The sequence below is a fragment of the Drosophila sulfurigaster genome, chromosome 2R (genome assembly GCF_023558435.1).
Source record: "Drosophila sulfurigaster albostrigata strain 15112-1811.04 chromosome 2R, ASM2355843v2, whole genome shotgun sequence".
Taxonomy (NCBI): domain Eukaryota; kingdom Metazoa; phylum Arthropoda; class Insecta; order Diptera; family Drosophilidae; genus Drosophila; species Drosophila sulfurigaster.
In genome coordinates this window covers 34,604,092-34,631,560 of record NC_084882.1, presented here as the reverse complement: position 1 = coordinate 34,631,560, position 27,469 = coordinate 34,604,092, and the positions used below count along the sequence as shown (strand labels likewise).

Here is a 27,469-nt window from a genome sequence, read left to right as displayed (position 1 = left end):
GCATTTAATAAATTAACTACAAATTAAGCAAACAAAATATGCATTAAAGAAAAGAAAAGAAAAATACTCGTATTGAAATGTAGTTGAAAAAATTGTACTCATAGTTCATTGTTAATGTCTACTCGTACTCATAACTACTATTATGAAATATGTACATCAATGTAAATGAGTGTGAGTTCTGTCTGTCATTATGTATGTGTACCAACATAATTATAATCGCAAATACTTAGACTTAGTAGCGTTTAGCTGTAAATCAATGTGTACTATATGTCTAGAGTATATGCGGCAATTGGACATCCTTAAACTAAACTCTTTATCCCATCCACTTCCCAATCTCCCAATGGTTTAATGCTAAACATCAATTGTAAATTTCAAGCTAATTATTAAGTTGAAAAGAAAAAGAAGAACACATACTGAGAATTACTTAAATAAATACTGAACATATTAATAAGCAAATTCAGTTGTATTTTCTGTGATTCACTTTTAAGGTAAGTAAAATAGATTCATCACCTTTTGTGGCTATCTAAGTTCAATACTTTCCTACATTGATTGATGATTTGATACCTTTGCAAAAGTTATTGTCAGCATTTGAATGAAATAATGTTCAACCCTTCCGAAATTTTACTTCATTAAAAAACATGTATCAATATTGAATATCGCAGCACAATGTGAGTAACTCACAAGTTGAATGTGAATATGAGGAACAACAATGAATGGTTGCTAAGGGGACAACAACAAAAAGGAATACACTTAGAAAAAAATACGTAGAATATTTTATTTAATTTTTATAATACAATAATTGCTATATATAAATTGGTATATTATAATTTGCTATATTAAGCATTATTTGGTATATTTTGAATGTGATACTATATACCAAAGATAGTCTTTGACTTGTTTAGTATTTTAGGTATATTTATTTGATATTTTTAACATTTTTGCTATATTGATTCGGTATTTTCAATATTTTTGGTATATTAATTTGGTATATTTTAAAATGAATACCATACTGTTTTGATTTTATTCACAATTGGTAGCGGATATCTTATAAGTAGTCGAGCATACTCGACGGTAGCTTTCTTCTTTTCTTTCTTTTTTGTTTTAATGTTTTATTTATTTTGTGTAGTAATTGTTGACAACTAATGTTAGTACCAAGCATATAATATATTTTTTTAACCGTTTGTAGTTTCTATATGACTCACAACTTCATGTGTTTATTTCTCTCAGTGTACACACACTCATGCTGCGCTTTGAAGGGCAAAAGTTTTAATTTCCGCTCTGTGGTCGCCATCGTAAAGTCGAAAGCAACGAAATTACACTCATTTTACAAATATTTTCCCTACTCCATCTCCTTCTACTGCCTCTTCTTATAGTCTTCCCTTCTGCTTATTGAATATTGTCCTTTTTTGTGAGCATTTGTGCAATGCGGACGCAATTTTGTCTGGGCTTGGCTTTTATGCAGATCGCATTGTCAACAGGTAAAACGCCAACAAAAGGAACCCCATCTGCCCCATAATGAACCCAAGAAAAATCCAATAAATATTCAATTTATAGAATTTGGGCGCCTTAAAGCAAAGCCCAATGCATAGATAAGTCAGTCAGTCAGTCAGTGAGTCAACCCCTCAGTCAATCAGTCTTTCAGTCTTCAGTGGTCTGGTTGGCTTTTTGTGCATAAATTCCAAAAACGACAAGCGCACAAAAGCCAAAGCAAATTTTTATAACCATAATGGACTGAATCTACGAGTGTACATATGAATACACTCGTTCTTAAAGTAGACTCGCACTCCAAAGAGGCATATGGCAAAAAGGCAAATAAAAAATAGATGAACTTATTTCGTTTTATGTGCCATATGTGGTGCTGTTGTTGCACATCCCACGGATGCCGCCATCTGAGGTTTTGCCTCTTATTGTGCGCTCTCTTATTCCAGTTTTCAGCGTTGGCGGCATCAAAATAATACGCACAAATAGCCTCCAGGCAAAAGTCGAGCGCGCAGCACATTAAAATGAGCAAAGAGGAAGAAATTTTTTAATAAAAAATATTATTCACATGAGCCAAAAAGCCAAAGTTAACAGTTGCCGCCCCGCGCTGAAAGAAGCGCACCTGAGGGCAGACTCTATTGGAAGCGAGATGATAAGAGATAAAAACGCGTAATCGAACTGTATTTTAGTGAAATTTAAAACCAGTTTTCCAACAAGCTACCATTATAGTATACTAAATGCTTAGTTCCCCCTCTGGCAATAGATTTTCTTTGTTGATAGTTTCAACTCAATTTATTCTACCCTCGCAAAGGATTACACGATTGCAGGGTATTAATCGAGCTCACACGTGGCGGTTGGAATCAAAAAATCACCGTTAGTTACCTTCACTGACAGCGACAGCTGCACATATCGTTCAGGCATGTCGAAACACGAATGAAAGTGCTACACGAAAAATACGAAAAAAATGTATTGGCAACGTGAGAAATTGGCGCAACGAACGGCCTGGTTATTGCCCAAAAGAAGTCAAATGTACATAGCTGGCTGAATGCCTCCAACAATCTCTATATATATACAGTTGGTATGCAATTTTTTCTGCCAAAGTCACAGACATCATGATTGGCACAGAGAAAGTGGCAAAGCGTATGAAGAATAATTGAAAACTTTTATTTCGAAAATATTTTTTATTGAACACTTCAACTATACCAAATTTATGTTATCCTTGCACTTGATACCTTTGCATACTTTTAAATATAATACAGCCATAATAGCAAATTTATCTCTCAATAAATCTAAAATACTTAAATTGATTGTTGTCATTTGATATCAAACTGATTCGCTCAACCAATCATCCAGCAAATCATAAAGACAAGCATTAGGACAACTTTTACACAATGTAAATAGATACGGTAAAAAATACGAATGGCACATTTGTAGAGAGAAGGTCAGCATGGAAAAAATATTTGCAAAGTTGCGCTTCGCTGGAGTCGAAAACTGAAACCCGAATTGGGTTTAGCTGGTAACGAATTTCATTTAGTTGACAGCCTTAAGCCACGTCAGTTTCAGCATTTTCAGATTTATTGGAAAATCAAGCGGCAAGCGCTCTGACAGCCACTGGCAGATGGCAAGGAGGTAAGTCTGTGGTTGCTGTAAATGATTTGCCAGCATATTTCAAACGTATTTAATGGCATTGCTCATTTGTCTACCAGCAGCATCAGCATCAACATCAGCAGAAACTGTTTTGCGGTTTGCCAAAAACTCACACAGCCACAAGCTTGCACTTTGCCAGAGGACTCTATCGAGAGTATCGAGTGCAGAGCAAGACACTTTAACAGAGTTTGGGGCAAACATGACCAAGCATTCCATCCTTCGATCCTTCCATCCAGCTGCCTTGTAGTTGTGGTGTGAACTTACATAGCACGTGCATTTTTCACAAATACTTTAAACTAAAGTATTGGACTTGCTCCGCATTTTCCCCCCGTTTTTGCCGAGTACGTGTTACTTTTATAGTTACCAAAGCTTCTGTGTGATGATTGAAGTTGAGTTGTAATGCTCACTGGAAATAAATCTTCAACTAGTTTTGCTTGTTATACTGTCTGTGTGCGAACAATTTACTAAGCTCTTGCTACACTCTGTAATTTAAAACAAGAAAGGGAAATTCGCCAGAGAAATGCGCAATTTCAATATGAATTTCACCAGAGGGTATCTTCTAGTTAAGCACCAAACAACAAGTTGGAGTTGTTATTCATAAGCTGTACACATGTATTTGCTATACACATAGCTTTATTTTATTGCTTGCCTTTCGGCCATTTGGCCGAAACTCTCTTGGTCGAGCTTGCTTGGCTTTTACAATTTAAAAGGGGCAGACATTAATTTGGCAAAGCAATTAAATTTAGTAACGTAAGTAAATATGCTGGAAAATAGTAATAAATTTGTCAGAATGTTCTTTAAATCCCAGTTTAACATTTAAAAGTCACGTGGCTCTGTCGCAGTCAGCTTACGTTTGGATTATGTGGGCGACGCAGTGTTGGCAGAAGGGTTAAATAATCTAATCTCTGTCTGGTCACTCTCGCAATTAATGCAATTATTTTACTAAGCTGGCAATGAAATGCGACAATGACCCCCTGCTGAATGTGATGCCTGCAGGCTAAATACAAATACTCCAAGAAATAAATTAATAATTGCTTTAATTTGAACCATCTGCTGTATGCACAAGCATATTGCGTATACGTCAAGTGGTCGGAAGGCCAGAATTTGCAATTCTAGGAAAGTTAATTACAATGGCTTTATTGTAGAAACGTTATTTCGCCTACATACGTAGAGCATCATTATTTCTGGAAGCTGATTGAACTTTAACTTTTTAATAGGAAAATTACGTATACGTAATGTAAATTCTTATTAAATGCAGTTATCCAACTGTTTCTGTTTTAAAGTTAATCTATTAATCACTTGTTACTTCAATTTCGATTGAGAAACACCGTCAGCAACCTTGGCTTTTGTTCTATAGGCTGAAAGAATCCACTTAAAACGCAATTTATGCGCAATGACGTCCAGTTGACCAACAAATCAGTTTAAAATCCGCAACATTGCAGCCAAAAGCAACAATTTCGAATTGCAAAACAATATAAACGAATTGTGCGAAAAGGAATCACATCGTTATTTACACTCTGTAACATGAAACTATTTTCAATTGTGTAATGAGAATTTTATAAAATCAAATGTGATTGTAGCAAGTAAGAAAGCTACAGTCGAGTGTACTCGACTGTGAGATACCCGCTACCCATTTTAAATAAAAGCAATATATTTTGCGGTATTATTCTCAAAATAAACCAAATATACTGCAAAAATACTAAAAATATACCAAATGGTATATGTGGTATATCGGTGTAGTACCGCATTCAAAATATACCTTAGATAGCACAATATACCAGATTGTCAGCCAAAGCAACTAAGACCCCTAGGTCTTAGTAGTAGTAGGCGTTTTTGCCCATACATTATTTCCTTAATAACTTCCAAAATTTGTATCTGATGGCAACCAAATTCTCAGGAATCATATAGTTATTATTGTATATACCAAAATTCAACTCTAGCTTTTAAATTACGCTTGTTATTCGATTTTTGATTTGCTACCCATAGCGGAAGTGGGCGTGGCAAAAATTTTAAACAAACTTGATCTGCGTGCAAACATAACAAATGCTGCCGAAAAAAATTATAGCTCTATCTCTTATAGTCTCTGAGATCTAGGTGTGTATACGGACAGACGGACATGGCTAGATCGTCTCGGCTGTTAATGCTGATCAAGAATATATATACTTTATAGGGTCGGAGATGCCTCCTACCTGTTACATATATTTTCTTCTACCCTATGGGTAGCGGGTATAAAAACGGTCGACAGTTATTTGCGAGCTATGATCAAATTCAAATTCCTCAACTATCCATTTAGTTGACAAAAGTCACTATCAATTAGGTTTAATTTATTTTGTAAACAATTGTTTTGAAAATTTAAATTTAGTTTAAATAATAAAAATCACAAAGTATTATAATTAAATTTATATTTAAATGAAATGTATTGACACATCATCTTTGGATCATAAGGAGCCTGGCCAAACTACCTGGCCTGCGATCACTGGCCCAAACTACTATTTTCAAACTTGAGAATGGAAAGCTATCGCACAAAAACATGATGAAACAAATGTCCCGTTTGGTGGCGTGCCTGGCGATGAAGGAGTCGCGGCGGGAGCGGCCGGATGCCGCGCAGGAGGATCTCGATGCATAATCTTCATTAGTAAGACAGAGTTGCTTTTGCATTATACAGAAATGTACACATCTTAGGATCGCAATCTTTTCCCAGTTCCAAGACTATGTGGGCAAGGCTCTGGCCGAAATACCTGGCGTCAGACCACTGACGCAGACCACAATATCAAAATTGGAGAACGTAGAGCTGATCAAACTGAGACCCATTCTGGTGACGTGGCTGGAGATGGAGGAGGCACCTGCAGGCATCACATTCAGCAGGGGTCATTGTCGCATTTCTAGGCGCTGTTACATTATCGAACAGGAGAGAAATATGCAACGAGTAAGAGATAAAAGAGTATCAGAGTGACTTGAGTTTAATTTCAGTTTACTCTATCACAAATTTCAGCTTCAACTTGCTATCATTTTACGTTTGAATTTAGTGTCAAATATGAGACTCCTTTCAGTAAGCTGGAGCTAACTTTCCACATTCATTCGAAAACAATATTTTGTGCCGATTACATCGCTAGAATAATTTTAACATTACAATTTTTACAATTATATTTTCGTTACCTTTGCAATTTTAACGGGCTTTTTCTTTTATTAATTTATTTTATCAAGTACCAACAATTCACGCATATATAATACAGTCAATGGATAATAGTAGTAGTAAATCGCTTCAATCAACATTTAAAATTTTAACCAACATAACGTGTTCCTAAAAAATTAGCAACGGTAAGCAGCGAATTTAGAATGATTCATTGACTATATAGTGTAGATGACGCTATAAAGTTTATACATATATTCTTATAATCTGATCAGCGACAACTGCCGAGGCGATATAGCCATGTCCGTATGTCTGTCGGATAAAAGATAAAGAGGACGATATCGAAGGTGACGATGCGGGATGTTTGAAAGTGAACGTTAACCCAAAAAATGAAGCACAAAATCTAAATCAAAATCTTTGCTTCTAAGTTATGTTGTAGTCAATTCGCACAGAATTTGTATAGCACCGATGACACTTTTGACAGACAGAACGAGCTCTGACTACCTTTAAAACATACATTACATTGAAGTCTTTACAAATCATTTTTGATTTAGGGATTATGGGAGTAAATATAATTATTCAAATTAGGAAGCTTACTAATCCGGACTGGCTACTTTTACACTACAAAATAACCAAATATATTACTTCCAATACAGGCTTCCAAACTACCTGGCCTGCGATCACTGGCCCAAACTACTATTTTCAAACTTGAGAATGGAAAGCTATCCCATAAAAACATGATCAAACAAATGTCCCGTTTGGTGGCGTGCCTGGCGATGAAGGAGTCGCGGCGGGAGCGGCCGGATGCCGCGCAGGAGGATCTCGATGCATAATCTTCATTAGTAAGACAGTTGCTTTTGCATTATACAGAAATGTACACATCTTAAGATTGCAATCTTTCCCAGTTCCATGTCGATTCGCATTGAATCGCCAAGGATAGCCCATTTGACATTCGACTTCGCCTCTTGCAGAACTCACTCATGTGGGCAAAGCCCTGGCAGCAATCACAAAAGCAAAGGGGAAGCTGCAGGTTGCGTCGTTGATAACAGTAAGTTAGTTTATTAATGTTTTTAGTTTTTTACACACAAATCTGCAAGTATCAGCAGCTACATTTAACGTTTTTATTACCTTGTGACAAATACACAAAAATATTTCCCGTTTCGTTATGAAATTTACCAAAAATTAAAAAAAAATTTTGTATGTACAGTAAAAATTGGATACATTGGAGGACTATATACAACCTTATTATGGCTTATATGCCTATTGTGCGCCAAAATTCTTCCGATGGAGTGTTCATATTAGCATCCAAGATGTGCTATATAATAATTTAAATTAGCGAAAAAAGAATATGTTAAATTGTCCTCAAACCCAAAAGAAACATCACAAAAGCAAAGGAGAAGCTGCAGGTTGCGTCGCAAATTTAAATTTGATAACAGTAAGTAAGCTTGAGTTTATTAATGATTACACACAAATCTGCAAGTATCAGCAGCTACATTTAACGTTTTTATTACCTTGTGACAATACACAGATAACACTCATAAAGTGGGGATCGGGGGCAACATATTTAAAAATCTATTTTAACATGAAAATGACGTACACATAATAAAGTATAATTAATCAAAGAACAAGTTTGGAAAATTTTACAATATATACAGGTATACAACTTAACTGTGGATTTCTGTGGGGTCACTACTAAAACTTTAGCTAAAGACGTTCAAAATATAGACAAACATTATTTCAAATTAATATAACAAGAACAGTTTATAATATTTCAAATTTTAGAAAATCCTGCGCCCGCCGTGCCTCCTCCTTCTCCAGCCACGTCAGCAGAATGGGCCTCAGTTTGATCAGCTCTACGTTCTCCAATTTCGATATTGTGGTCTGCGTCAGTGGTCTGACGCCAGGTAGCTCGGCCAGAGCCTTGCCCACATAGTCTTGGAACTGGGAAAAGATTGCGATCCTAAGATGTGTACATTTCTGTATAATGCAAAAGCAACTCTGTCTTACTAATGAAGATTATGCATCGGGCATGCATCCTGCGCGGCATCCGGCCGCTCCCGCCGCGACTCCTCCATCGCCAGGCACGCCACCAAACGGACATTTGCTTCATCATGTTTTTATGGGATAGCTGTCCATTCTCAAGTTTGGAAATAGTAGTTTGGGCTTTGATCGCAGGCCAGGTAGTTTGGAATCATTTCATTTTTGAATCATTCTAAATTCGCTGCTTACCGTTGCTAATTTTTAGGAACACGTTATGTTGGTTAAAATTTTAAATGTTGATTGAAGCGATTTACTACTACTATTATCCATTGACTGTATTATATATGCGTGAATTGTTGGTACTTGATAAAATAAATTAATAAAAGAAAAGCCCGTTAAAAGTGCAAAGGTAACGAAAATATAATTGCACAAAATTGTAATGTTAAAATTATTCTAGCGATGTAATCGGCACAAAATATTGTTTTCGAATGAATGTGGAAAGTTAGCTCCAGCTTACTGAAAGGAGTCTCATATTTGACACTAAATTCAAACGTAAAATGATAGCAAGTTGAAGCTGAAATTTGTGATAGAGTAAACTGAAATTAAACTCGAGTCACTCTGATACTCTTTCATGATACTCTTTCATCTCTTACTCGTTGCATATTTCTCTCATGTTCGATAATGTAACAGCGCCTAGAAATGCGACAATGACCCCCTGCTGAATGTGATGCCTGCAGGCTAAATACAAATACTCCAAGAAATAAATTATTAATTGCTTTAATTTGAACCATCTGCTGTATGCACAAGCATATTGTGTATACGTCAAGTGGTCGGACGGCCAGAATTTGCAATTCTAGGAAAGTTAATTACAATGGCTTTATTGTAGAAAGGTTATTTCGCCTACATACGTAGCATCATTATTTCTCGAAGCTGATTGAACTTCAACTTTTTAATAGGAAAATTACGTATACGTAATGTAAATTCTTATTAAATGCAGTTATCCAACTGTTTCTATTTTAAAGTTAATCTATTAATCACTTGATATATCAGTTTCGTTTGAGAAATACCGTCGACAACCTTGGCTTTTGTTCTATAGGCTGAAAGAATCCACTTAAAACGCAATTTATGCGCAATGACGTCCAGTTGACCAACAAATCAGTTTAAAATCCGCAACATTGCAGCCAAAAGCAACAATTCCGAAATTGCAAAACAATATAAACGAATTGTGCGAAAAGGAATCACATCGTTATTTACACTCTGTAACATGAAACTATTTTCAATTGTGTAATGAGTATTTTATAAAATCAAATGTGATTGTAAAAATCGATTTTCTAACAGCAAAAAAAAGTGCAACATATCTTTATGCTTTTGTAAATTGATATGTTCGACACTTGTGCAGTATAGTGCTATTATTATTATTATACATAGTTGCTGCTAGTGTGAGCTGACAACAGATTGTATTTTGGGCCAGGGCCACAAGCTGTGTGCCTATAACGCGCAAAAATTTGAAACCAATTAAATCGGCTTAGTTTTTCCCATTTTCCCCAGTGTTTATTTTTTTGTGCAGTAAACTGATTGACGATAGCACATCGCCTGGAGTACTTCAACAGCTGCGACGGCTGCTGTCCTTGCAACTTTCATTAGGTTAGTTGCTTTGGCATTTGATGGCGATGACGATGGCGTTGGCGTTGGCGTCGATAAGCGACGAATTAATGCGCGAAATTTAATTAAAATTGAACTTAATTTAGATAAGTGCATGAGGTGAAATAATGTGCCATACTTAGAGGTTAAAGAGCTTTGCGGCATGCAGCTCGTGGCACGTGGCTAAGCCGCTTACTACACGCAACTGATCAAAAATTCAACGTGTTTAAACTGTTTCGGAGGGGGTTAAGCCGTGGGATTCGCCTAGCCGCCAAGTGCATTGGCCCCAAGCAGTCAGTCAGTCAGACAAGTCGGTGCCAACTAATGAGCAGGACAATGAACAATGTCAGCTAACCACTGCAATTAAAAGGTTTCTCCGCATCAGACGCCGACCGAAAATCCTCATGGGCATTGACGGCTCGCCTGGCACTGAACCCTGCAATATCCATTGTGGCAACTTTATGAAGCGAAACTTTGCAGCAGCGAGAAAAAACTAAGCAAAAAGTCAAGTTTAATTAGAGGCATTTTTCTATACATAGTAAGCTGACATTATCGAAAAGTTCTCCCATCACTTTTCATAAAATTTTTTTATGAGCAGAGCAAAATTTAGCATTTCTATTAAATTCTTTTAAAATAGCTACTTTTTTTTTAATTTTTTATCGATTTGACGAAAAGAAAATTGCAATTAACGTACCACAACACAATGTCTGAATTTCAAGCCCCCCACAGAGCGTGTGAACTTCTTGTTCGACATCATTGTAACACGGCTTCAGTTCTTTAAGGACGATATTGCCGATCCAAAAGATCTGCTCGTGAATGCCAAATTCAATCGAGTGGCCATCAACATCACACAAAGTCGCATCAATGTGTCCGAGTTTAAAGCTGGAAGGCGCACCGAAATCACAGAAACTCCGGATGGTCTGCGTAAAACTCTCGAGGCAACGGGCATGCCTATTGTGGCACGCTACAGAGGTGCAACATTGGGAACGACAGTTTTTACATTTCCACAGCACTTTATTGATCGCATAGAGATTGGCATGAGCGACTTGATGCATGCGGACACTTGCTCTCTGATTCGACGGGAACAGGAAATTGGCATTGTGGAGCTGCTCTGCGTGTTGACCATCAAATGTGAAGAGCCTCAGTTGGATGTGTTGTAAGTAAATACCGAATTCTCATCTTAGATGCATCTCATAATTGACTTAACACAGTGATGAGAAGAGCAAATGTCGCAACCTGGGCAAAAACATTAATCCAGCGGATGTCATGTTCTTATTCGGTGAACCGCAGCCTTGTGCCAAGCCGGAAGGACCCTGCTACGACGAACTGGAGCCAGAAGAGGGCGATGAGCGCCTTCGACTGGATCTAGAGCGTTACAGGGAACTCAATCAGCGAGTCTATGTACCACCAGAGGATATTTGTGGCGTGGATGCGTGCTGTGATCTCAAGAATATGACGGAACAATATGGACATGTCATCGACTCGCTCATCAGACAAATGAACACGTTAAACTCACCGATGCCCAACGATCAGTGTCTCTTCACCGACTGGAGCGGGAAGGCAGCGGGCTTCAGACCCATGAATGTGAATCGCACAATTCCCATTCCCGTTGGCGACTGGCCGGATAAGAGCATAAAGCCTATACGCTTTTGTCCCGTCTGCCTGACGGCAATGTCTTGGCTACCCAAATACGCGCCGTGTCCAAAGTGCTGCACCAAACCGATGCCGCAGTTCGACGAGAAACCCGAGGAGCCACCGACTGCCGATCAAATAGTCCAAGAGTATCTGAAATTGCCACCTAAGCGAGTAGATCCTTGCTTAGATCCCTGTCGAATGGATGACGATAATGAGCAGGAAGTTGTGAATGAAAATGAAACAGATGTAAGAAAACGTTCTGTTGTAAAACTGGGAAAGGAACTAAACAAAAATGGAGCCGCAGATTATTGTAGAAATCGTTGCCGCTGCACCTGCAAAGCGGGCAAAATGTGCGTTCATTGTCGGATTCGGAAACTGTGTGCCGACATCTTCAAGCAGAAGGACGCCGAGTATAAAGATTGTCGCGTGCTCGAGCCCAATTCCAACGATGACTTCTGCGTTGTTGTCGAGGAGGATGAGACACAATGTCGTCCGTATTTGGAGCGTGTGTTCGCCGAGCTGCGTGATCTGTACCACAAAAGAGATGCTGCACAACAAAAGTTAGATGCACGTTGCACGCAATCTCTTTTTGGACGCAAGCGTAGCGAATACATGACTTCAGCCGCACACAAATCCTCATCGTCAGGCACTACCTTAAAGGCAGTTGGTAGTCCCACATTTCTACATCGCGCTCCGCAGCCAAAGATCGGACACAAAAGCTGCCTCAAGGAACCCGGCAAAATCTCACGACGTCACGGTTGGTCATGGCCATCCAGCAAACAGGCTCGCAAATACGGCTGGAGACCTGGAGCCATTTGCCGCTATGCCGGCGCCATTATGAAGTTCTTTCTGCAATACTCGCCGGATCAGAATGCGTTCAATACTTGTCGGCGTGCTGAGGAACAACAGCAGGAGAAGGAACGTCGTAAGCCCATTCTAAACATCTGCAAGCGAAATGGCGCCATCTTCATCACATTGCGAGCAGTGAACTCCGCCAACATTGATATGAAGCCTATTATCTTTAAAATAGTCAAGAGCGATTTGGCCCGGGCAATGCGCATGCTCAAGCGCAAGCTCAAGGCCAAAGGCTACCGCAAGTGCACCTGCCATCGACCTCTGATGATGTGCGTCTGCCGCAAGAATATCGAAAAGAAGGAGCTCGAATGTGAGCTGCGAAAGGAGTGCAAACGTCTTGGCATGGAGAGCTGCGTCGATAAAATAACCCTCTCAGATACCAGCGACAGCGAGATGGAGTACAACCTGGATGTCTCTCCGCCCGTAGCTCTTGCCAAGCCAAACCTCTTGCCAATCAAACCGAAGACATTGAACATTAGCACCCAGACGGCAGCTGGTGATGAGCAGGTGACGCCAAAGTATCCCGTCAAACTGGATCCTTACTGGCGTTCCTACGACTGTGCTGCCGGAGATCGCTATACGGGCACAGCGTTTGGTTCTCCTGGTGAGCATGTCTTTGAGGATGGCGTCTTTGGCTTCCGAGGTGGCGGTCCTCACGGCCAGCCAGCTGCTCCAGGCGGCAGACTCAAGCCAAAGACTGTCTGGGGCTCAAAGCCTGGCGGCCCAATGCGAGGTGGTGGACGAGATGGCACAGGCGGTGGTGGAGGAGGTGGAGGTGGAGGTGGAAGTAGAGGTGGCAGTGGAAAGGGAGGCCACGGTGGCGGTCCTGGCAGTGGCTTCGGAGGCTTTGGTGGCAAATCATTCCCGGGTGCCAAAAAGCAGCCAGCAGGCAAAAGTCCTCCTATTCCGGTGCGTATGACAGATCGTCACAACAAAGCGGTGGCAGCAGCTATCAAAGGCGAAAAGGATGCGGTTAAGGCTGCGATTGAAACCAAGAAAAAGGGCATCAATCTCATCAAGTATCTGGAGAAAAAGGGCGCTGTTAAAAAAGCCCTGGAATCCCAACGAACCCGAACCTGAAGTAAAGACAACAACAAAGACAACTGGTCCAGTTCTGGGCAAAGATGGACTCACAGATGCCCAACGTGCTCGGCGCGCTTTGCTCCAAGTTTCCATCCCACCATTTGATCATTTGCCACGCCTGGGAAAGGGTTTTGATCCATGTGCAGCGTGTTACAGTCCATTCTCCTACAGTTGTAACTATCCCTGTTACAACTATTGCTGAAAGATTGATTGACGTTTGGAATATGCAAAATTTTAATAATTGACATGAACTAAACTCTTAAGCTTGAAGAGTGAAGCGCACAAATTTTAAATATAAAATATTTATAGGTGTACTACTAAATATATCAATATTATTAAATTTTATTTTATACTTAAACATATGGCTTTTATATTTACGTTATTCATTTTCTGTATTTCACTTTTAAAGATTTCTCAGATACATTGAAGCCATCCAAATTATCTTAGTAGCCTTTGCTTTTAACTAGCTAATGTTCATTTTAAATTAGCTAAACTTATAATACTCTTAAACCTTTTTTTGTGTAAGCTAGTGTAGGTTATTTGGAAATATTGCACTAGAATTTAAATTTAAAGTAATCAATTATATTTCTTCGTTTTGCAAACAAAATTTTTATGTAACTTTTAAAGAGATTAAAACTTGACGAAGCCAATTTCAAGCCAATATCAAAATGGCGAATAATCAGTTTGTCTTTGATGTTGTTGTGTCGCACTTCGAGGCAACCGGCATTGCCATTAAAGATCCCAAAAGATTGGAGGTGGTTGCTCAATTCAATAATAAACCCATCTCCATAACTTCCAGTCGCATTAATGTTAGTGAATTCAGAAGTACAGCGGGCCTTGAGTTCGCAGCTGTAGCGAAGAAGCTGCGAAAAACCCTCGAGGAATGCGGCATGCCCATCACAGTCAAGTATAATGATCGAGTTGTGGGCACGGGGCAAATAAGCTTTCCCCAGATGATCATTGAACGCATCGACGATGGCATGTCCGATTTGATGCACGTGGATTCCTGTAATATTGAGAAAGATGGTGAAGTTTTGGGCACCATGGAGATACTTTGCCGCCTAATCATCAAATGTGAAGAGCAACCAATGTAAGTAAAGACATAAAGGTATAAAGTTGTATTGTTGAAATTCTGGCTGCATTTTAGGGAGGAGAGCATTTGCAAGCGCAATATGGACAAGAGCATTGGTCAGCAAGATATTATGTTTGTAATGGCTGAATCTCAGCGTTGTCCCAGTCCCTGTGATCCTTGTCTGGATGCACTAGAAGCAGAGGAAGGCGATGAAAATCTCAAACTAGATTTGCAACGCTATCGCAGTCTCACGCATGGCCTCAAGTCCGACAAGGTGTTCACACACACTCCAGCTGGCAATGCTGCCTGTTGTGAGATCAAGGTGAGTTTAAAGCCAATACAACTTATCTCTGATGTAATACCTTTATTCATTTGCGTAGAAAATGGCGCAAGAATGCGAGGACATTGTGGATTCCATTACTAAGGCAGCTGGTCATCCCAAGCCGTTGAAGGCACCTTGTCGCAAACCTGATGACCTCAGCAGTCCCTGCTTGATTACCGACCATATTCCCATTGAGGAAAATCCTCTAACTTCACCCAACTATCCCTGTTTTTCCTATCTGCCTGCTCGCATTGGCGACAGTCCGGACTTCTGCAATGCAAACTTGATACCCGTTCCCATTAGTGACTTGGAAAAGCCAATGGTCAAGCCTTCGCGTTTCTGCCCCATTTGCTTGACCAACATGTCGTGGCTGCCCAAATTCGCCGCCTGTCCCAAGTGTGGTGTGAAACCCATGCCTGTGGTTGAAGATCGCCACAAGGAGAAAGCGCTATCAGTCGATCAAATCCTCAACGAGTTTCTGGGCAAGCCCAAGGGCGCCGGCGAGGATTACTGTGTGGATCCGTGTAATAAACAGGAAGAAGAGAAGGGAGCGGAGGAGGAAACCGAGTGTCGATGCACCTGCAAGTTGGGAAAAGTCTGTGCCCATTGTCGCATCCGTAAGCTCGTTGCCGACATCTTTCAGGCCAGCAAAAATGAGCCAGTGTGTCCGAAAGTGAAACCCAGATCCTCCGAGGACTTTTGTGTTTTGGAGAACGATTCGGCCGAGTGTCGGCCGTTTTTGTCACGCGTCTTCTCCGAGCTGCGAGATTTGTATGACATCAAAGATGCAAAGCCACGAGATGAGTCTGAAAAACCTGCCAGTCGATTGCCTGAGGAAAAGAAGAAGCGACAGGAAAAAGCAAAAACAGCTCCAGTCCAAGCGGTTCATGAACACAAGAAACTAGTGCCAAGAACACATAAAGCCGTCGAGCGCAAGCGCAAACCCTTCGAAACCGGACACAAATTCTGTGTGAACTCGCCAGGACACGTAACCCATCGACAAGGCTGGGCTTGGCACCTGGGAGCCGAGGCAATTAAACATGGTTGGAAACCAGGATCCGTGCGCAAATCGGTGAAAAAGCTGATGGATTTCTTTTTGCACCATACTAAGGATAAAACACCGCTTAAAATGTGTGAGAAAGAGCAAGAAGACGAGCGTGAAAGAGAACGACAGCTGCCTACGTTGAATATGTGCAAAAAAGATGGCGAAATCTTTGTCACACTGCGCGCCATCAACGATCAGAATATACAAATGAAACCTATTATATTCAAGATCGTGAAAAGTCCACTGGCTGTAGCTATGAGTAAGATCAAGAAGACGCTCAAGAAGAAGGGTTATCCCAAGTGCTGCTGCCACCAGCCATTGATGATGTGTGTCTGTCGCCGCCAGGACGAAAAGAAGCAGCTCGAACAGGCTGTGGCCAAGGAATCCAAGCGCCTGGGCGTTGAGAACTGCGTCGATAAATTGACGTTCACCGATACCAGCGACAGCGAAATGGAATTCGACTTTGATGTATCACCGCCAGCGGCCTCAGCTTCGCCCAGAAAGTGTGGCGGAAAAGATCTGCTGCGAACACGCAGCACACAGACATTGGGCAAGAAGGATCTCAAGGTAGTGCCGAAGTATCCGCGTCCAACAAATCCGTATACGCGCACCTATGATTGTGCTGCCGGAGATCGATACACGGGCACAGCTTTGGGAGCGCCTGGGGAGACGCCGTTTGAGGATGGCGTATTCGGATTCCGAGGCGGCGGCCCACATGGTGTATCAGCTGCACCTGGAGGCAAGGCCAAGGTGCCAGGAATTTGGGGTGCAAGTCCAGGTGGACCAATGGTGGGTGGCGGACGTGTTGGCTCTGGTGGCGGCAGAGGAGGAGGAGCAGGTGGCCGAGGTGGTCATGGAGGTGGTGGTGCTGGTGGTGGTGTTGGAGGCGGTCCAGGAGGCGGTGGCTTTGCTGGTTTTGGTGGCAAGTCATTCCCGGGCGCCAAAAAGGAACCAGGCAGCAAAGTGAAGAGTCCGCCCATTCCAGTGCGCATGACCGATCGTCATAACAAAAAAGTGGCTGCAGACAAAAAGGCCGAAAAGGATAAAGTCAAGGCAGAAGTTGCACGGAAGAAAAAGGGAACAAATCTCATCAAGTATTTGGAGGAAAAGGGCACCGTTCCCACGCCCTGGGATCCCAATAATCCAAAACCCAAAGAGCCACCAAAACCGGAACCAGAAAAAGGCCCAGATGGTCTGACCGATGGCGAACGCAAACGTCGTCAACTGTGCATGAATGCTATACCACCTCTCGACTCAATGCCGCGACTGGGCAAATGTCCTGGAAGTTGCTACAATCCCTGCCATGGTGAATGCTGCTATCCGTGCACCTATTTTTGCTAATCAAGTAGAGAATGCACGTTTTGAAATAATATATTTGTTTCTTTTATGACACCAATAAATTGTGTATAGTGTGACATTATTGATGATTTATCTTAATGCAATGGGAATGGTTTTGAATTTTATGAGCTAGAGTTTGTTAACTTACATATCATTCTTATGAAAACCAGTCTGTGGATCTTAGGTGTCGAAGTCACAAGCGTCAATATTGTAGGACAGATAGATGACAGTATCCTTATTACAGTTTTATATTTACACAAAACTATAAAAGGACTAGTTAAATATTATTCAGAGTAGTTTTTTTCTAATGCTATGAACTCATCTTAGTAGTTTTTGCTTTAGAAAATCAATTTCAGATACATTACACAACTCACAGGTTTCGTTGTACTTTACTCACAAAATTGTGTTACAATTTTGTATTGCATTCATTTAACATTTCGCGGTGCAAAAAACACTTTTTTCCCCCACTTTAAGTACAACTGAAAAGTCGCATTTAGATTTAGTTATACCGGATCTTCCTTAGAGGATAATAGAAGACGAAGAATGGCAAACCTTAATTTTGTATTGGATGTTATTGTAAAGAGCTTTGACTCGCCTAAATTAAAAGCTAACGATGCCAAACATTTAAAATTTGATGCAACAATGGTTAATCAGAAAATAGCAATAACCACAAGTCGCATCAATGTCACGGATTATAATCCCAATGCTAGCATTGAATTCTTAGCTACGGCAAAGAAATTGCGGAAAAGCATCGAAGATAATGGAATAACGTTTAAAGCTATGGCAAAAAGTAACGCAATCGGCGAAGGTAAAATGATGTTTCCCGATAAGTTCTTGGAAGGGATAAAAGAAGGTATGGGAGACTTGGAGCACGAAGGTTCATGCAGTATAGAAAAGAACGATGAGGAAGTGGGAAAAGTGATATTTAAATGCCGTCTAATCATCAAATGCGAAAAGGAAGAGTAAGTAAAGAAAGTTATTATCCAACTTAGGTATAATTGATTCTTCTCTGCAGTCGAGATGAAAGTGAGTGTCGTCGAAATATGGACATTAATCAAACTGATATTATGTTTGTTATGGCCGCGCCACAAGAATTTCCTGAACCTCATCCCTGTGACACTTGTAAGGATGCAATGCAGCCAGAAGAGGGCGATGAGCGACTTCAATTAGATCTGGATCGTTATGAACCAATTAAACAGCCAGTACATGCATCGCCAGAGGAGAATGGCGACATGGATGCCAGTTGTGAGCTGAAGCATATGACGAAACAGTTTGGACATGTTATTGACTCGCTTGTTACGAAAATGAACAAGTTAAACCCTCCGACTCAGTGCCTCTCCATAGACTGGAGTGGCAAGCCCTCTAATATCAAGCCCAAAGAAGTTGACCGCCCAATGCCTGTTCCCCTTGAAGACTGGCAAGAAAACGGCATAAGTCCCATACGCTATTGTCCTGTGTGTCTGACAGCAATGTCTTGGCTGCCCAAATACTCTCCCTGTCCCAAGTGCAGAAACAAGCCGATGCCAGAAAAGAAAGAAGAAAAGAAAAATAAACCCACGGCCGAACAGATAATCCAAGAGTATGTAAAAGTGCCACCAACGGTAAAGGATGCCTGCCAAGAACCTTGCGATGTGGATATAGAAAATCAAAAAGAATTTTTTCCTGGTTGCATTTGCAAAGCAGGCAAAATGTGTCTTCATTGTCGCATGCGTCTGATCAGCGCTGATATTTTCGAGAAGAAAATGTCAGACACTGAAGAGTGTCCTGAGGTGAAACCAACTTCCAAGGAAGACTTTTGCGTCGTTGTCGAAAAAAAAGGAGGAAAAGTGTTGTACGCAACTCGAGAACGTTTTTGCTGAGCTATTAGAGCTCTATAACAAAAAAGATGCAGCAGAAGAAGCTGCACAAATGAGCTCTAAAGGCTCCCAAATGTCATCTAGCAAAAAGTTTTCTCCATTAACGTCCAAAAGAGAGTCAGGTGGACAGACAAATAACGCCGAAAAGAAACGCGTTAAGAAACGCAACAATGTTCCACGACGTCACGGCTGGGACTGGAAATGTACCGATGAGGCTCGTAAGCACGGCTGGAAACCTGGAGCTATCAGTCGCTATGTGTTCAACATTATGAAGTTCTTCACGCAGTGCTCTGATGATCCGAATGCAACTAATATTAGCAAGAAGATCGATGAACAGGAGGAACAAAAACAATCGAATAAGCCATTGCTTAACATCTGCAAACAAAACGGCACCATTTGCATCACGTTCCAATCTTCTGATCCGTCGGAAAATCCCATTATGTTTAAAATAGTCAAGAGCGATGAGGCTCTAATTCTTAGCGAACTGAAACGTAAGCTCAAACCAAAGGCTTCCCCAAGTGCAGCTGTCACAAGCCGTTAATGTTGTGTGTCTGCCGCGAAATCAAAGAAAAGCAGCAACTCGCAGCTGAGCTGGAAAGCGAGTGTCAGCTGCTTGGCATGGAAAGTTGTGTGGAGAAACTCATTCTCACTGACACAAGCGAAAGCGAAATGGAATACAACCTGGATGTGTCTCCGCCAGAAGCTCCTGCTCAGTCGACACGGCAACCAATAAAACGAAAGTCCTTAAACAACAGCACGCAAACAGAGGCTGCTGATGATCTTGAGGTGAAGTCCAAGTATCCCACTGAATTTAATCCTTACTATCGCACCTACGACTGTGCTGTCGGAGATCGTTATACAGGCACAGCATTTGGTGCACTGGGCGAAGAAGTCTTTGAGGATGGTGTCTTTGGCAATCAAGGTGGCGGTGCGCACGGTCCTTTAGCTGATCCAGGCGGCAAATCGAGGCCACAGACTATCTGGGGATCAAAGCCTGGGGAGGCAATACGCGGACGTGATGGCGCTGGAGGTGGTACCCGAAGAGGTCCAGGAGGTGCCGTTGGCGGTGGCTTTGGCGGTGGCGCTGGCGGCAAATCAATTCCGGGTGCTAAAAAGCAACCAACTGGCAAAAGTGCTCCCATACCTGTGCGTATGCCAGCGCGGTATTACAAAGCCGAAGCTGAGGCTGTAGAAAAAGAAAAGAAGGCAGCTGAAGCAGCGATTGCCGATAAGAAAAAGGGCATCAATATCATTGAATATCTGGAAAAGAAGGGTACAGTGTCGAAACCCTGGAATCCCAATGAACCCAAAGAAGACAAGAACAAGAAGACTGCATCTGAACTCGTTGTGGGCAAAGATGGACTCACAGATGCCCAACGCGCTCGTCGCGCTCTTCTTCAAGCTCCAATTCCTCCACTCGATACTTTGCCACGACTGGGCAGGGATATCCACAATGTGACTTATGTTCATGCTATCCAAATCCGTATTCGTACCAATGTAACTATTGCTGCGATCCTTGCTACTATTGTTGCTGAAAGACTGACTGCATGGAATCGGTAAAGAACTTTAATGCTGGACAAATTGTGAGCTCTCGAGCTCCTTGGCAGGAGCTTGAAATGTTGAAACGCACATATGTATAATTATGGAAGTTTGATTTCACAAATGAATAAATGACACAAATGATATAAAACCAGAATGTCTGTCTCTTTGAATAATCAGAAATTTTAGCTCTCAAAATTAAGACAATACTGTTTCCTAGATTTATTATCATGATTAAAGTAAAGCTGCAAAATTCGTTTGTTTTCGTAATTTTTGACTTCGTTGAACCAAATAATAAAATTCTTAACAATATCAAATTGTCTTTAATTGAATTCCACTTATAAGGAAATTTCTTGATCATCACAACAGCTTTTCTTTTGAAACTACTTAAGCAATATTTCAATTCAACCAGTTTCATTCTAGTTTTTAGAATTTTAATGTTCAATAAAACAGAAGTTGACTTGTAATATTTGTTCAAAATTGTATTTATCAATTTTAAATTTCCGTGTGCTAAATTCGCAGATATCAAATCTGCAGAAGAAAAGTAATCTCAACCCTAGACATGGATCGAAGAAAGACTTCAGTTAAAAAAAGTATAAAAAAAGAGTATTTTGCGGCCATCGTTAGTTATCAAATGTAATTTCGTCTTTGACATTATCGTTACAAATTTCTATACTCCGCAATTGAAAACGGATGATAAGAACAAGTTAAGCATTGGTGTACAGTTTAATCGAAAGCCAATAGAAATAACCGGAAATCGAATCAATGTCAACGATTTCGTAAACGGAACTGGCACAGAATTCCAAATAAATCCATATAAACTTCGTCAAACTATCGAAGAATGTGGCATGCCAGTGTCAGTTAAGTATAATGGCATTTTAATCGGCTCTGGTCAGCTGCTCTTTCCCGAGAGCTTCACCGAGAATATTGCCGAGGATATGACAGATTTAATGCACTCAGATACATGTAATTTTCAGAAAAACGGTGAAGTGGTGGGCAGCATAGAGTTTCTGCTACGTTTGCTAATCAAATGCGAGGAGAACAACAAGTAAGTTAACTAATTTTCAATTGTTTACCTATAAAATACACTTTTAATTTACAGAGGACCAAGTGAATGTCGCCAGTTCATGGGCAGTTGCATCAGTCCCCATGATATTCTGTTTCTCGTCAGCGAATCTCAGAAATGTCCGCATCCCTGTGATCCCTGCTTAGATGCCTGGGAGCAGGAAGAAGGTGATGAGCGCATCAACTTGGATCTGCTGCGCTATCAGACTGTCAAGCCTCCGCCAAGTACAGCTGAAACCCTTCTATATAATCCTGGTCTCGATGCCATCAGCTGTGAGCTTAAAGTGAGTGCAGTTCTCTAAGACCTCTTACTTCCTACTATTTGCTTTTCTCTCAGAAAATGACCACGGATTGTGTCAGCACCATAGACACCATACTCAAGGGCACAAAGCGACCGACGCCGCCTTGCCGTACCGCAGACAGCCTGCGAGGTCCTTGCGATGGACCTTGCTCCCAAGCCGAAGAGCAAGTTTCCGCTCCAGCTGCACTCAATTTCTCTGCTCCCAAATTGGAGGTTTCTGTTGGCGACAGCAAAAACAAGGACATAAAGCCCTCTCGCTTCTGTCCCGGCTGCCTGGCCAACATGTCCTGGCTGCCCTTGTTCGCTGCTTGCCCCAATTGTGGCTTAAAGCCCTCGCCTGTGGCAGGCGAAGAGAAGCCGCTGAAAGCGGATAACATAATTCTCGAGTATCTGGGCAAGCAAAAGCAAACAGTTGACGATTACTGTAAGTTGCCTTGCGACAAACCGGAAGAGAAAAAGAAACCCGAGCACGTTTGTCGTTGCACCTGCAAATATGGCAAGATCTGTGCGTATTGTCGCATTCGAGAGCAATGCGCAGACTTTATAAATCTGCAGCAGCCAGCTACGTCACCCAAAGTGGAATCAGAAGAGGAGCAAGTAGATTACTGCGCGATGGAAGAGAAGCTAGAGGAAAAGTCCTCGCGACCATTCCTATCACGAGTCTTTTCCGAGTTGCGCGACATGTACGACATCAAGGATGCTGTGCGACCCGAGGATTTCGAGAAGAACACCGAGCAAACCAGGCGAAAATCAACTAAGCCTCCGCTACCCTTTTCGGCGAAGGCCAGAAAAAGTTCGATTACAAAAAAACCAAAGGCTAAGAAGGTGAAAAAGGTGGCCAAAGAGCCCAACAGACTTATTAGCTCCTTGCACAAGTCCTGTGCCAAGAAAAGTCGTGGCGTCTCTCAGCGGCATGGTTGGGACTGGTCTTCCACCAGGGAGGCAAGGAAACATGGCTGGCGTCCCGGTGCCGTGCTCAAACCGATTAAAAAGGTAATGAAATACTTTTTGGAATACACGCCAGATCAAGCGCCCTTGGCCATCTGCAAGAAGATGATGCAGCAAGCCGAGGAGCAAGAACGTCAGATGCCCACGCTCAATATGTGCAAGAAGAATGGCGAAATCTTTGTCACACTGCGTGCCATCAACACGGACAACGTGAAGATGAAACCGATTGTGTTCAAGATAGTGAAAAGCGATCTGGCCGTGACTTTGCAGCAGATAAAACGCAAGCTCAAAGATTTGGGCTTCTCCAAATGCACTTGCCATCAATCGTTGATGCTGTGTGTCTGCCGCGCTCCAGTGGAGAAGAAAGCTCTCGAGGCAGCGCTACAGATGGAGTGCCATCGTCGTGGCATGGAGAGCTGTGTGGAGCATCTAGTGCTCACCGACACAAGTGAGAGTGACATGGAGTTTGACTTCGATGTTACGCCTCCAGCAGCTGTGGCGAAGCAGCTGGCTGAGGTGAGGCCAAGAATGAATCACAGCACACAGACGCTGGGCAAGCAGGATCTAAGGGTTAAGCCACTGTATCCCATACAGAACGATTCCTTCTACATCCGCACCTATGACTGTGCTCTGGGGGATCGTTACACGGGCACAGCGTACGGCAAACTCGGTGAACAAGTGTTCGAGGACGGTCTCTTTGGCTACAAGCAGGGTGGACCACATGGTGAGCCAGCTAATCCAGGCGGACGCCTCAGATCGAATGTGATTTGGGGCTCCAAGCCAGGTGGTCCGATGCAGGGTGGCGGTCGCTTTGGGCCGCAGAGGAATGTTGGTGGCAAGACGTTCCCTGGTGCACCGAAGAAGAAGCAAGGCAAGAGCAAACCGATTCCGGTGAGAATGCCACAGAAATTTTACAAGGCAGCTGCTGCAGCAGCCGAAGCTAAGAAGGCCGAAGCAGAGAAATCGAAGCAGAAGAAACCCACAGACATGATGGAGTATATGATGAAGAAGGGAGCTGTCTCCAGACCGTGGAATCCCGCGGCAAATGCGTATTAAGCTGCAGAAGAAGTGTATTTCAATCATTTTGATTTTATATATACAATATTTTATTTTTGTCATCAAAGTACGATTTGCATTTGTATACTTTTCGTAATTTTACAATTTACAGTTTTCAGTGTATTCCAAATGAATAAATGATTATTTTTTTTGCACACAAATTAATCAAGTGAACAAAATCTAATGAATCTACCTGCACGATGCAACTTTGTCTTCGACATAGTTGTCACTCGCTATGATCTGCCCAAGTTCAAGGTTTACGATGCCACGAAATTGACAATTGAGGCAAAATTCAACTTTGACACCATTAAGATTACATCGAGTCGTCACAATGTCACCGAATTCAATCCAAAGGCATCGACTGAGTTCACCCAAACGGCCAAGAAACTGCGGCAAAATCTCGAGGAAGGTGGCATGCCGATTGTTGTAAAGTACAAAGATAGCGTTATAGGCAGTGGGCAAGTCAACTTTCCCGGCACGTTTATCGATCAGATACAAGATGGCATGACTGATCTACTGCACTCGGACAGCTGCAAAATTGACTTGAATGTCGGAACTAAAGGCACCATCGAGATACTCTGTCGCCTCATCATCAAATGCTTTGACACCAAAAAGTAGGTATACCTTTAGTTCGCTTCTATATAAACATCTGTTGTTTTAGGGAGGAGGAGCCAGAGTGTGGACAGAACATTAATAAAAGCATCAATCCGCGTGACATCATGTTCATAATGGGAGAAAATCAACGCTGCACCAAACCTTGTGAAGTCTGCCCCGATGTCATGCCGCCATCAGACGACGATGATGAAGGTAATAACGATCGTCTACGTTTGGATTTGGAACGCTATAAAAGCATGAATAATCAATGGCATGCGCAGAAGGATATCTTCGATCAACCAACCAGAAAATCCATTTGCTGTGAACTGAAGGTAGTTACTTAATTTATAGCTAAAATGAATTCTTCACTCAATACTTCCATGTGCAGCAAATGACACAAGAGTGTGGACAGATTGTCGACTCGGTCACGGCTCAAACGAAGGCTCGCAGCTGCACAAGTCCAGTTTCTTATGATCCCGTGGATGATTTCATGATAAAGCCATCGGTTCACAGCTGCTTTGCTTTCTTGCCAACACAACGCCAGGGCGACACCGAACCTCGTTCGATTTCAATGCCAATCAGCGATATTGGCAAACCCATCATAAAGCCCACACGATTTTGTCCTGTTTGCCTTACGAATATGTCATGGCTACCGAAATTTGCCGCCTGTCCCAAGTGCGGCATTAAACCAATGCCAATGCTAGAAGAACGCCATAAGGATAAGCTGACTGCGGAGCAAATACTCTTGGATTATCTGGGTAAACCGCTCGATTTGCTAATCGATGATCCCTGTCAAACGCCTTGCAAGAAAGAAGAACAGAAGAAGGAGAAAAAGGAGTCGAAGGCCGAATGTCGTTGCACTTGCCAGTTTGGCAAGATGTGCGCCCATTGTCGCATTCGAAGATTGTGTGGAGACATCTTTCAGTCCGATAAGACGACAAATTGTAACGTCGAGCCGCCAAAATCATCCGAGGACTATTGCGCAATCATCGAAAACAAGGAGCAATGTCGACCATATCTATCGCGTGTCTTTTCCGAGTTGAAGGATCTCTACGATATTAAGGAAATGAAACTGCAAGCGCCGCAGGACAAAATATGCGAAAAAGCCAAATCAATTAGGTCCTCAAAATCATCCAGTCGTGGATCATCCAAAAGTCTGATCGAGCCAAAGAAAATCCAAGTGAAAATCGGACCAGCGAAAGCAAAGACGAAGCCCGTTGTAGTTGTTAAAGCACTCGAGAGAAAAAAGTCGCGACTTGGGCACAAACATTGTGTCAACCAACAAACGGCGGTGTCCAAGAATCACGGCTGGGACTGGAAATCGAGTACGGAGTCTCGCAAACACGGCTGGCGACCCGGCTACATACTGAAGCCCATCAAGCGGCTGATGAATTTCTTTTTGCACTACAAGCCGCAGGAAAGCGCTGAGAAAATTTGCCAGCGCATCAAGGAGGAGGAGCTGGAAAAACGTAAGAGTCAGCAGCCCACGCTGAATGTGTGCAAGAAGAATGGCGAAATCTACATAACACTTCGAGCTGTGAATGATCCCAATGTCGAGATGAATCCAATCACCTTCAAAATAGTCAAAAGCGCTCAGGCGGTGGCACTCAGAGAGATCAAACAGAAGCTGAAACAGCGCGGTTTTCGCAAATGCACCTGCCACAAGCCGCTGATGTTGTGTGTGTGTCGCAACCACATGGAAAAGCGGCAGCTGGGCTGTGCTCTGCGACATGAATGTCATCGTCGTGGCATGGAGAACTGTGTGAATCAGCTGGTGCTCACGGACACAAGCGACAGTGAGATGGAATACGATATCGATGTGAGTCCGCCGGCAGCTGCAGCCAAAGCGCGTCAACTGCCAAAGCGAGGACATTGCAACAACAGCACGCAGACACCCAAAAAGAAGGAGAAAGCGGATACCGTGACACCCAAGTATCCAGTGCCACATCCTGGTCCCTATTGGCGCACCTACGATTGTGCGGCAGCTGATCGCTACAGATGCACGGCCTTTGGCAACCCAGGCGAAGTTGTCTTCGAGGATGGCGTCTTTGGTTACAGAGGAGGCGGAGCTCACGGTGCCACGCCAGGTGGCAAGCCGAGAAGCAAAACAATCTGGGGAGAGCGCAATGGACATCTGATCTGTGGCGGTCGTGATGGACGTGGTGCTGGACACGGTGGACCTGGAGGTGCTGCTGCTTTTGCCAAGTCCCACGTGCCCGGTGCCAAAGGTCACGCGGCTGGTAACAGTAAATTGATTCCGGTTCGAATGCCAAAGCGTTTGCAAAAATCAGCTCTAGAGGCTGAAAGAGCTAGAAGGGAAGCTGCTGAAAAAGCGGAAAAACTACGAAAGAATGGCATCAATATGATAAAGTACCTGAATAGCCATAAGAAAAAACCCGTCATAGGCCCAGACGGACTCACCGACGCCCAACGTCGACGTCTCGCATTGCGCCAAGTGCCTGCGCCTTCCATTGAGAATGTGACACATCGTGGCCATGGCTACGATCCGTGTGAGGTCCAGTGCAGCGACTGGTGCAATCCCTTTGGTTACGAGTACTAGAAGTCAAACTTCAGGCTAGCGTGAAAACAAACAGCAGAGCCAAAGCAGCGACTGTTCCAAAATCAACAGCAACCAGAAACTAAAACACCAAGAAAGCAACTGCTAAAGTCGAGTACAGAATGAGTGAGAGAACTAGGTCAAAGTTAAAGGAGTTTCTTGCGGATTTTAAAATCTCTTCGACTGAGGTAATAATTTAAAATGAATAATTGCAAATGCAAAAGTTGTCAATTATTTGTTTTAAATTATTATTGCCAGTCGTTAAAATAATGTATCTCAACCTAAAAAATTGATGTAAATTTGAATTAAATATAAAGTGTTTAATG

General features: G+C 42.2%; 5 protein-coding genes and 3 long non-coding RNA genes across 10 annotated transcripts; 6 read left to right on the top strand and 2 right to left on the bottom strand.

The window, feature by feature from the left end:
- The first annotated feature begins 6,194 nt into the window (after positions 1–6,194).
- LOC133835881 (uncharacterized) lies at positions 6,195–8,684 on the top strand. Of its 2 annotated transcripts, XR_009893649.1 has the most exons (6): positions 6,307–6,444; positions 6,913–7,098; positions 7,162–7,304; positions 7,464–7,691; positions 7,785–7,911; positions 8,039–8,684. It is a non-coding gene; the product is annotated as an uncharacterized LOC133835881 (long non-coding RNA). The 2 variants fall into 2 exon arrangements; XR_009893650.1 differs by lacking the exons at positions 6,913–7,098; positions 7,162–7,304 and having other exon boundaries at positions 6,195–6,329.
- LOC133835883 (uncharacterized) lies at positions 6,228–7,035 on the bottom strand. Its single transcript, XR_009893652.1, has 2 exons — positions 6,926–7,035; positions 6,228–6,427 (listed from the first exon to the last, which is right to left on the bottom strand). It is a non-coding gene; the product is annotated as an uncharacterized LOC133835883 (long non-coding RNA).
- Positions 7,614–8,991, bottom strand: LOC133835882 (uncharacterized). Its single transcript, XR_009893651.1, has 4 exons — positions 8,890–8,991; positions 8,264–8,810; positions 7,926–8,197; positions 7,614–7,700 (listed from the first exon to the last, which is right to left on the bottom strand). It is a non-coding gene; the product is annotated as an uncharacterized LOC133835882 (long non-coding RNA).
- A 1,451-nt stretch (positions 8,992–10,442) lies between these two features.
- On the top strand, positions 10,443–13,808 carry LOC133835880 (uncharacterized). Its single transcript, XM_062266019.1, is given in 3 exon segments — positions 10,443–11,033; positions 11,089–13,408; positions 13,410–13,808. Coding segments are annotated over 3 exon segments (2,772 nt in total). The 5' UTR covers positions 10,443–10,824; the 3' UTR covers positions 13,653–13,808.
- A 147-nt stretch (positions 13,809–13,955) lies between these two features.
- Positions 13,956–17,304, top strand: LOC133835879 (uncharacterized). The gene is made up of 3 exons (XM_062266018.1): positions 13,956–14,540; positions 14,598–14,844; positions 14,903–17,304. Exons 1-3 carry the CDS (start codon positions 14,119–14,121, stop codon positions 17,228–17,230), a joined length of 2,997 nt encoding a protein of 998 aa, XP_062122002.1. The 5' UTR covers positions 13,956–14,118; the 3' UTR covers positions 17,231–17,304.
- A 265-nt stretch (positions 17,305–17,569) lies between these two features.
- LOC133835941 (DNA topoisomerase 3-alpha-like) lies at positions 17,570–20,779 on the top strand. 2 transcript variants are annotated; one of them, XM_062266137.1, is made up of 2 exons: positions 17,570–18,189; positions 18,243–19,903. In XM_062266137.1, exons 1-2 carry the CDS (start codon positions 17,771–17,773, stop codon positions 19,084–19,086), a joined length of 1,263 nt encoding a protein of 420 aa, XP_062122121.1. In that variant the 5' UTR covers positions 17,570–17,770; the 3' UTR covers positions 19,087–19,903. The 2 variants fall into 2 exon arrangements, with proteins under 2 accessions (XP_062122121.1, XP_062122123.1); XM_062266139.1 differs by having other exon boundaries at positions 17,577–18,189; positions 18,243–20,779.
- Positions 20,780–21,027: 248 nt separating this feature from the next.
- Positions 21,028–24,059, top strand: LOC133835940 (uncharacterized). Its single transcript, XM_062266136.1, has 3 exons — positions 21,028–21,667; positions 21,725–21,971; positions 22,025–24,059. The coding sequence occupies exons 1-3, from the start codon at positions 21,471–21,473 to the stop codon at positions 23,990–23,992; spliced, it is 2,412 nt and encodes an 803-aa protein (XP_062122120.1). The 5' UTR covers positions 21,028–21,470; the 3' UTR covers positions 23,993–24,059.
- Positions 24,060–24,161: 102 nt separating this feature from the next.
- Positions 24,162–27,173, top strand: LOC133835939 (uncharacterized). Its single transcript, XM_062266135.1, has 3 exons — positions 24,162–24,606; positions 24,654–24,918; positions 24,975–27,173. The coding sequence occupies exons 1-3, from the start codon at positions 24,176–24,178 to the stop codon at positions 27,144–27,146; spliced, it is 2,868 nt and encodes a 955-aa protein (XP_062122119.1). The 5' UTR covers positions 24,162–24,175; the 3' UTR covers positions 27,147–27,173.
- The last annotated feature ends 296 nt before the right edge of the window (positions 27,174–27,469 follow it).

Coding starts and splice junctions, on each gene's coding strand:
- LOC133835941 (XM_062266137.1), top strand. CDS start 17,771: ATGGCAAACCTTAATTTTGTATTGGATGTTATTGTAAAGAGCTTTGAC. Junction 18,190..18,242: donor ATCAAATGCGAAAAGGAAGA/GTAAGTAAAGAA, acceptor TCTTCTCTGCAG/TCGAGATGAAAGTGAGTGTC.
- LOC133835940 (XM_062266136.1), top strand. CDS start 21,471: ATGCCAGTGTCAGTTAAGTATAATGGCATTTTAATCGGCTCTGGTCAG. Junction 21,668..21,724: donor ATCAAATGCGAGGAGAACAA/CAAGTAAGTTAA, acceptor TTTAATTTACAG/AGGACCAAGTGAATGTCGCC. Junction 21,972..22,024: donor CCATCAGCTGTGAGCTTAAA/GTGAGTGCAGTT, acceptor CTTTTCTCTCAG/AAAATGACCACGGATTGTGT.
- LOC133835939 (XM_062266135.1), top strand. CDS start 24,176: ATGAATCTACCTGCACGATGCAACTTTGTCTTCGACATAGTTGTCACT. Junction 24,607..24,653: donor AAATGCTTTGACACCAAAAA/GTAGGTATACCT, acceptor CTGTTGTTTTAG/GGAGGAGGAGCCAGAGTGTG. Junction 24,919..24,974: donor CCATTTGCTGTGAACTGAAG/GTAGTTACTTAA, acceptor TTCCATGTGCAG/CAAATGACACAAGAGTGTGG.
- LOC133835879 (XM_062266018.1), top strand. CDS start 14,119: ATGGCGAATAATCAGTTTGTCTTTGATGTTGTTGTGTCGCACTTCGAG. Junction 14,541..14,597: donor AAATGTGAAGAGCAACCAAT/GTAAGTAAAGAC, acceptor GCTGCATTTTAG/GGAGGAGAGCATTTGCAAGC. Junction 14,845..14,902: donor CTGCCTGTTGTGAGATCAAG/GTGAGTTTAAAG, acceptor TCATTTGCGTAG/AAAATGGCGCAAGAATGCGA.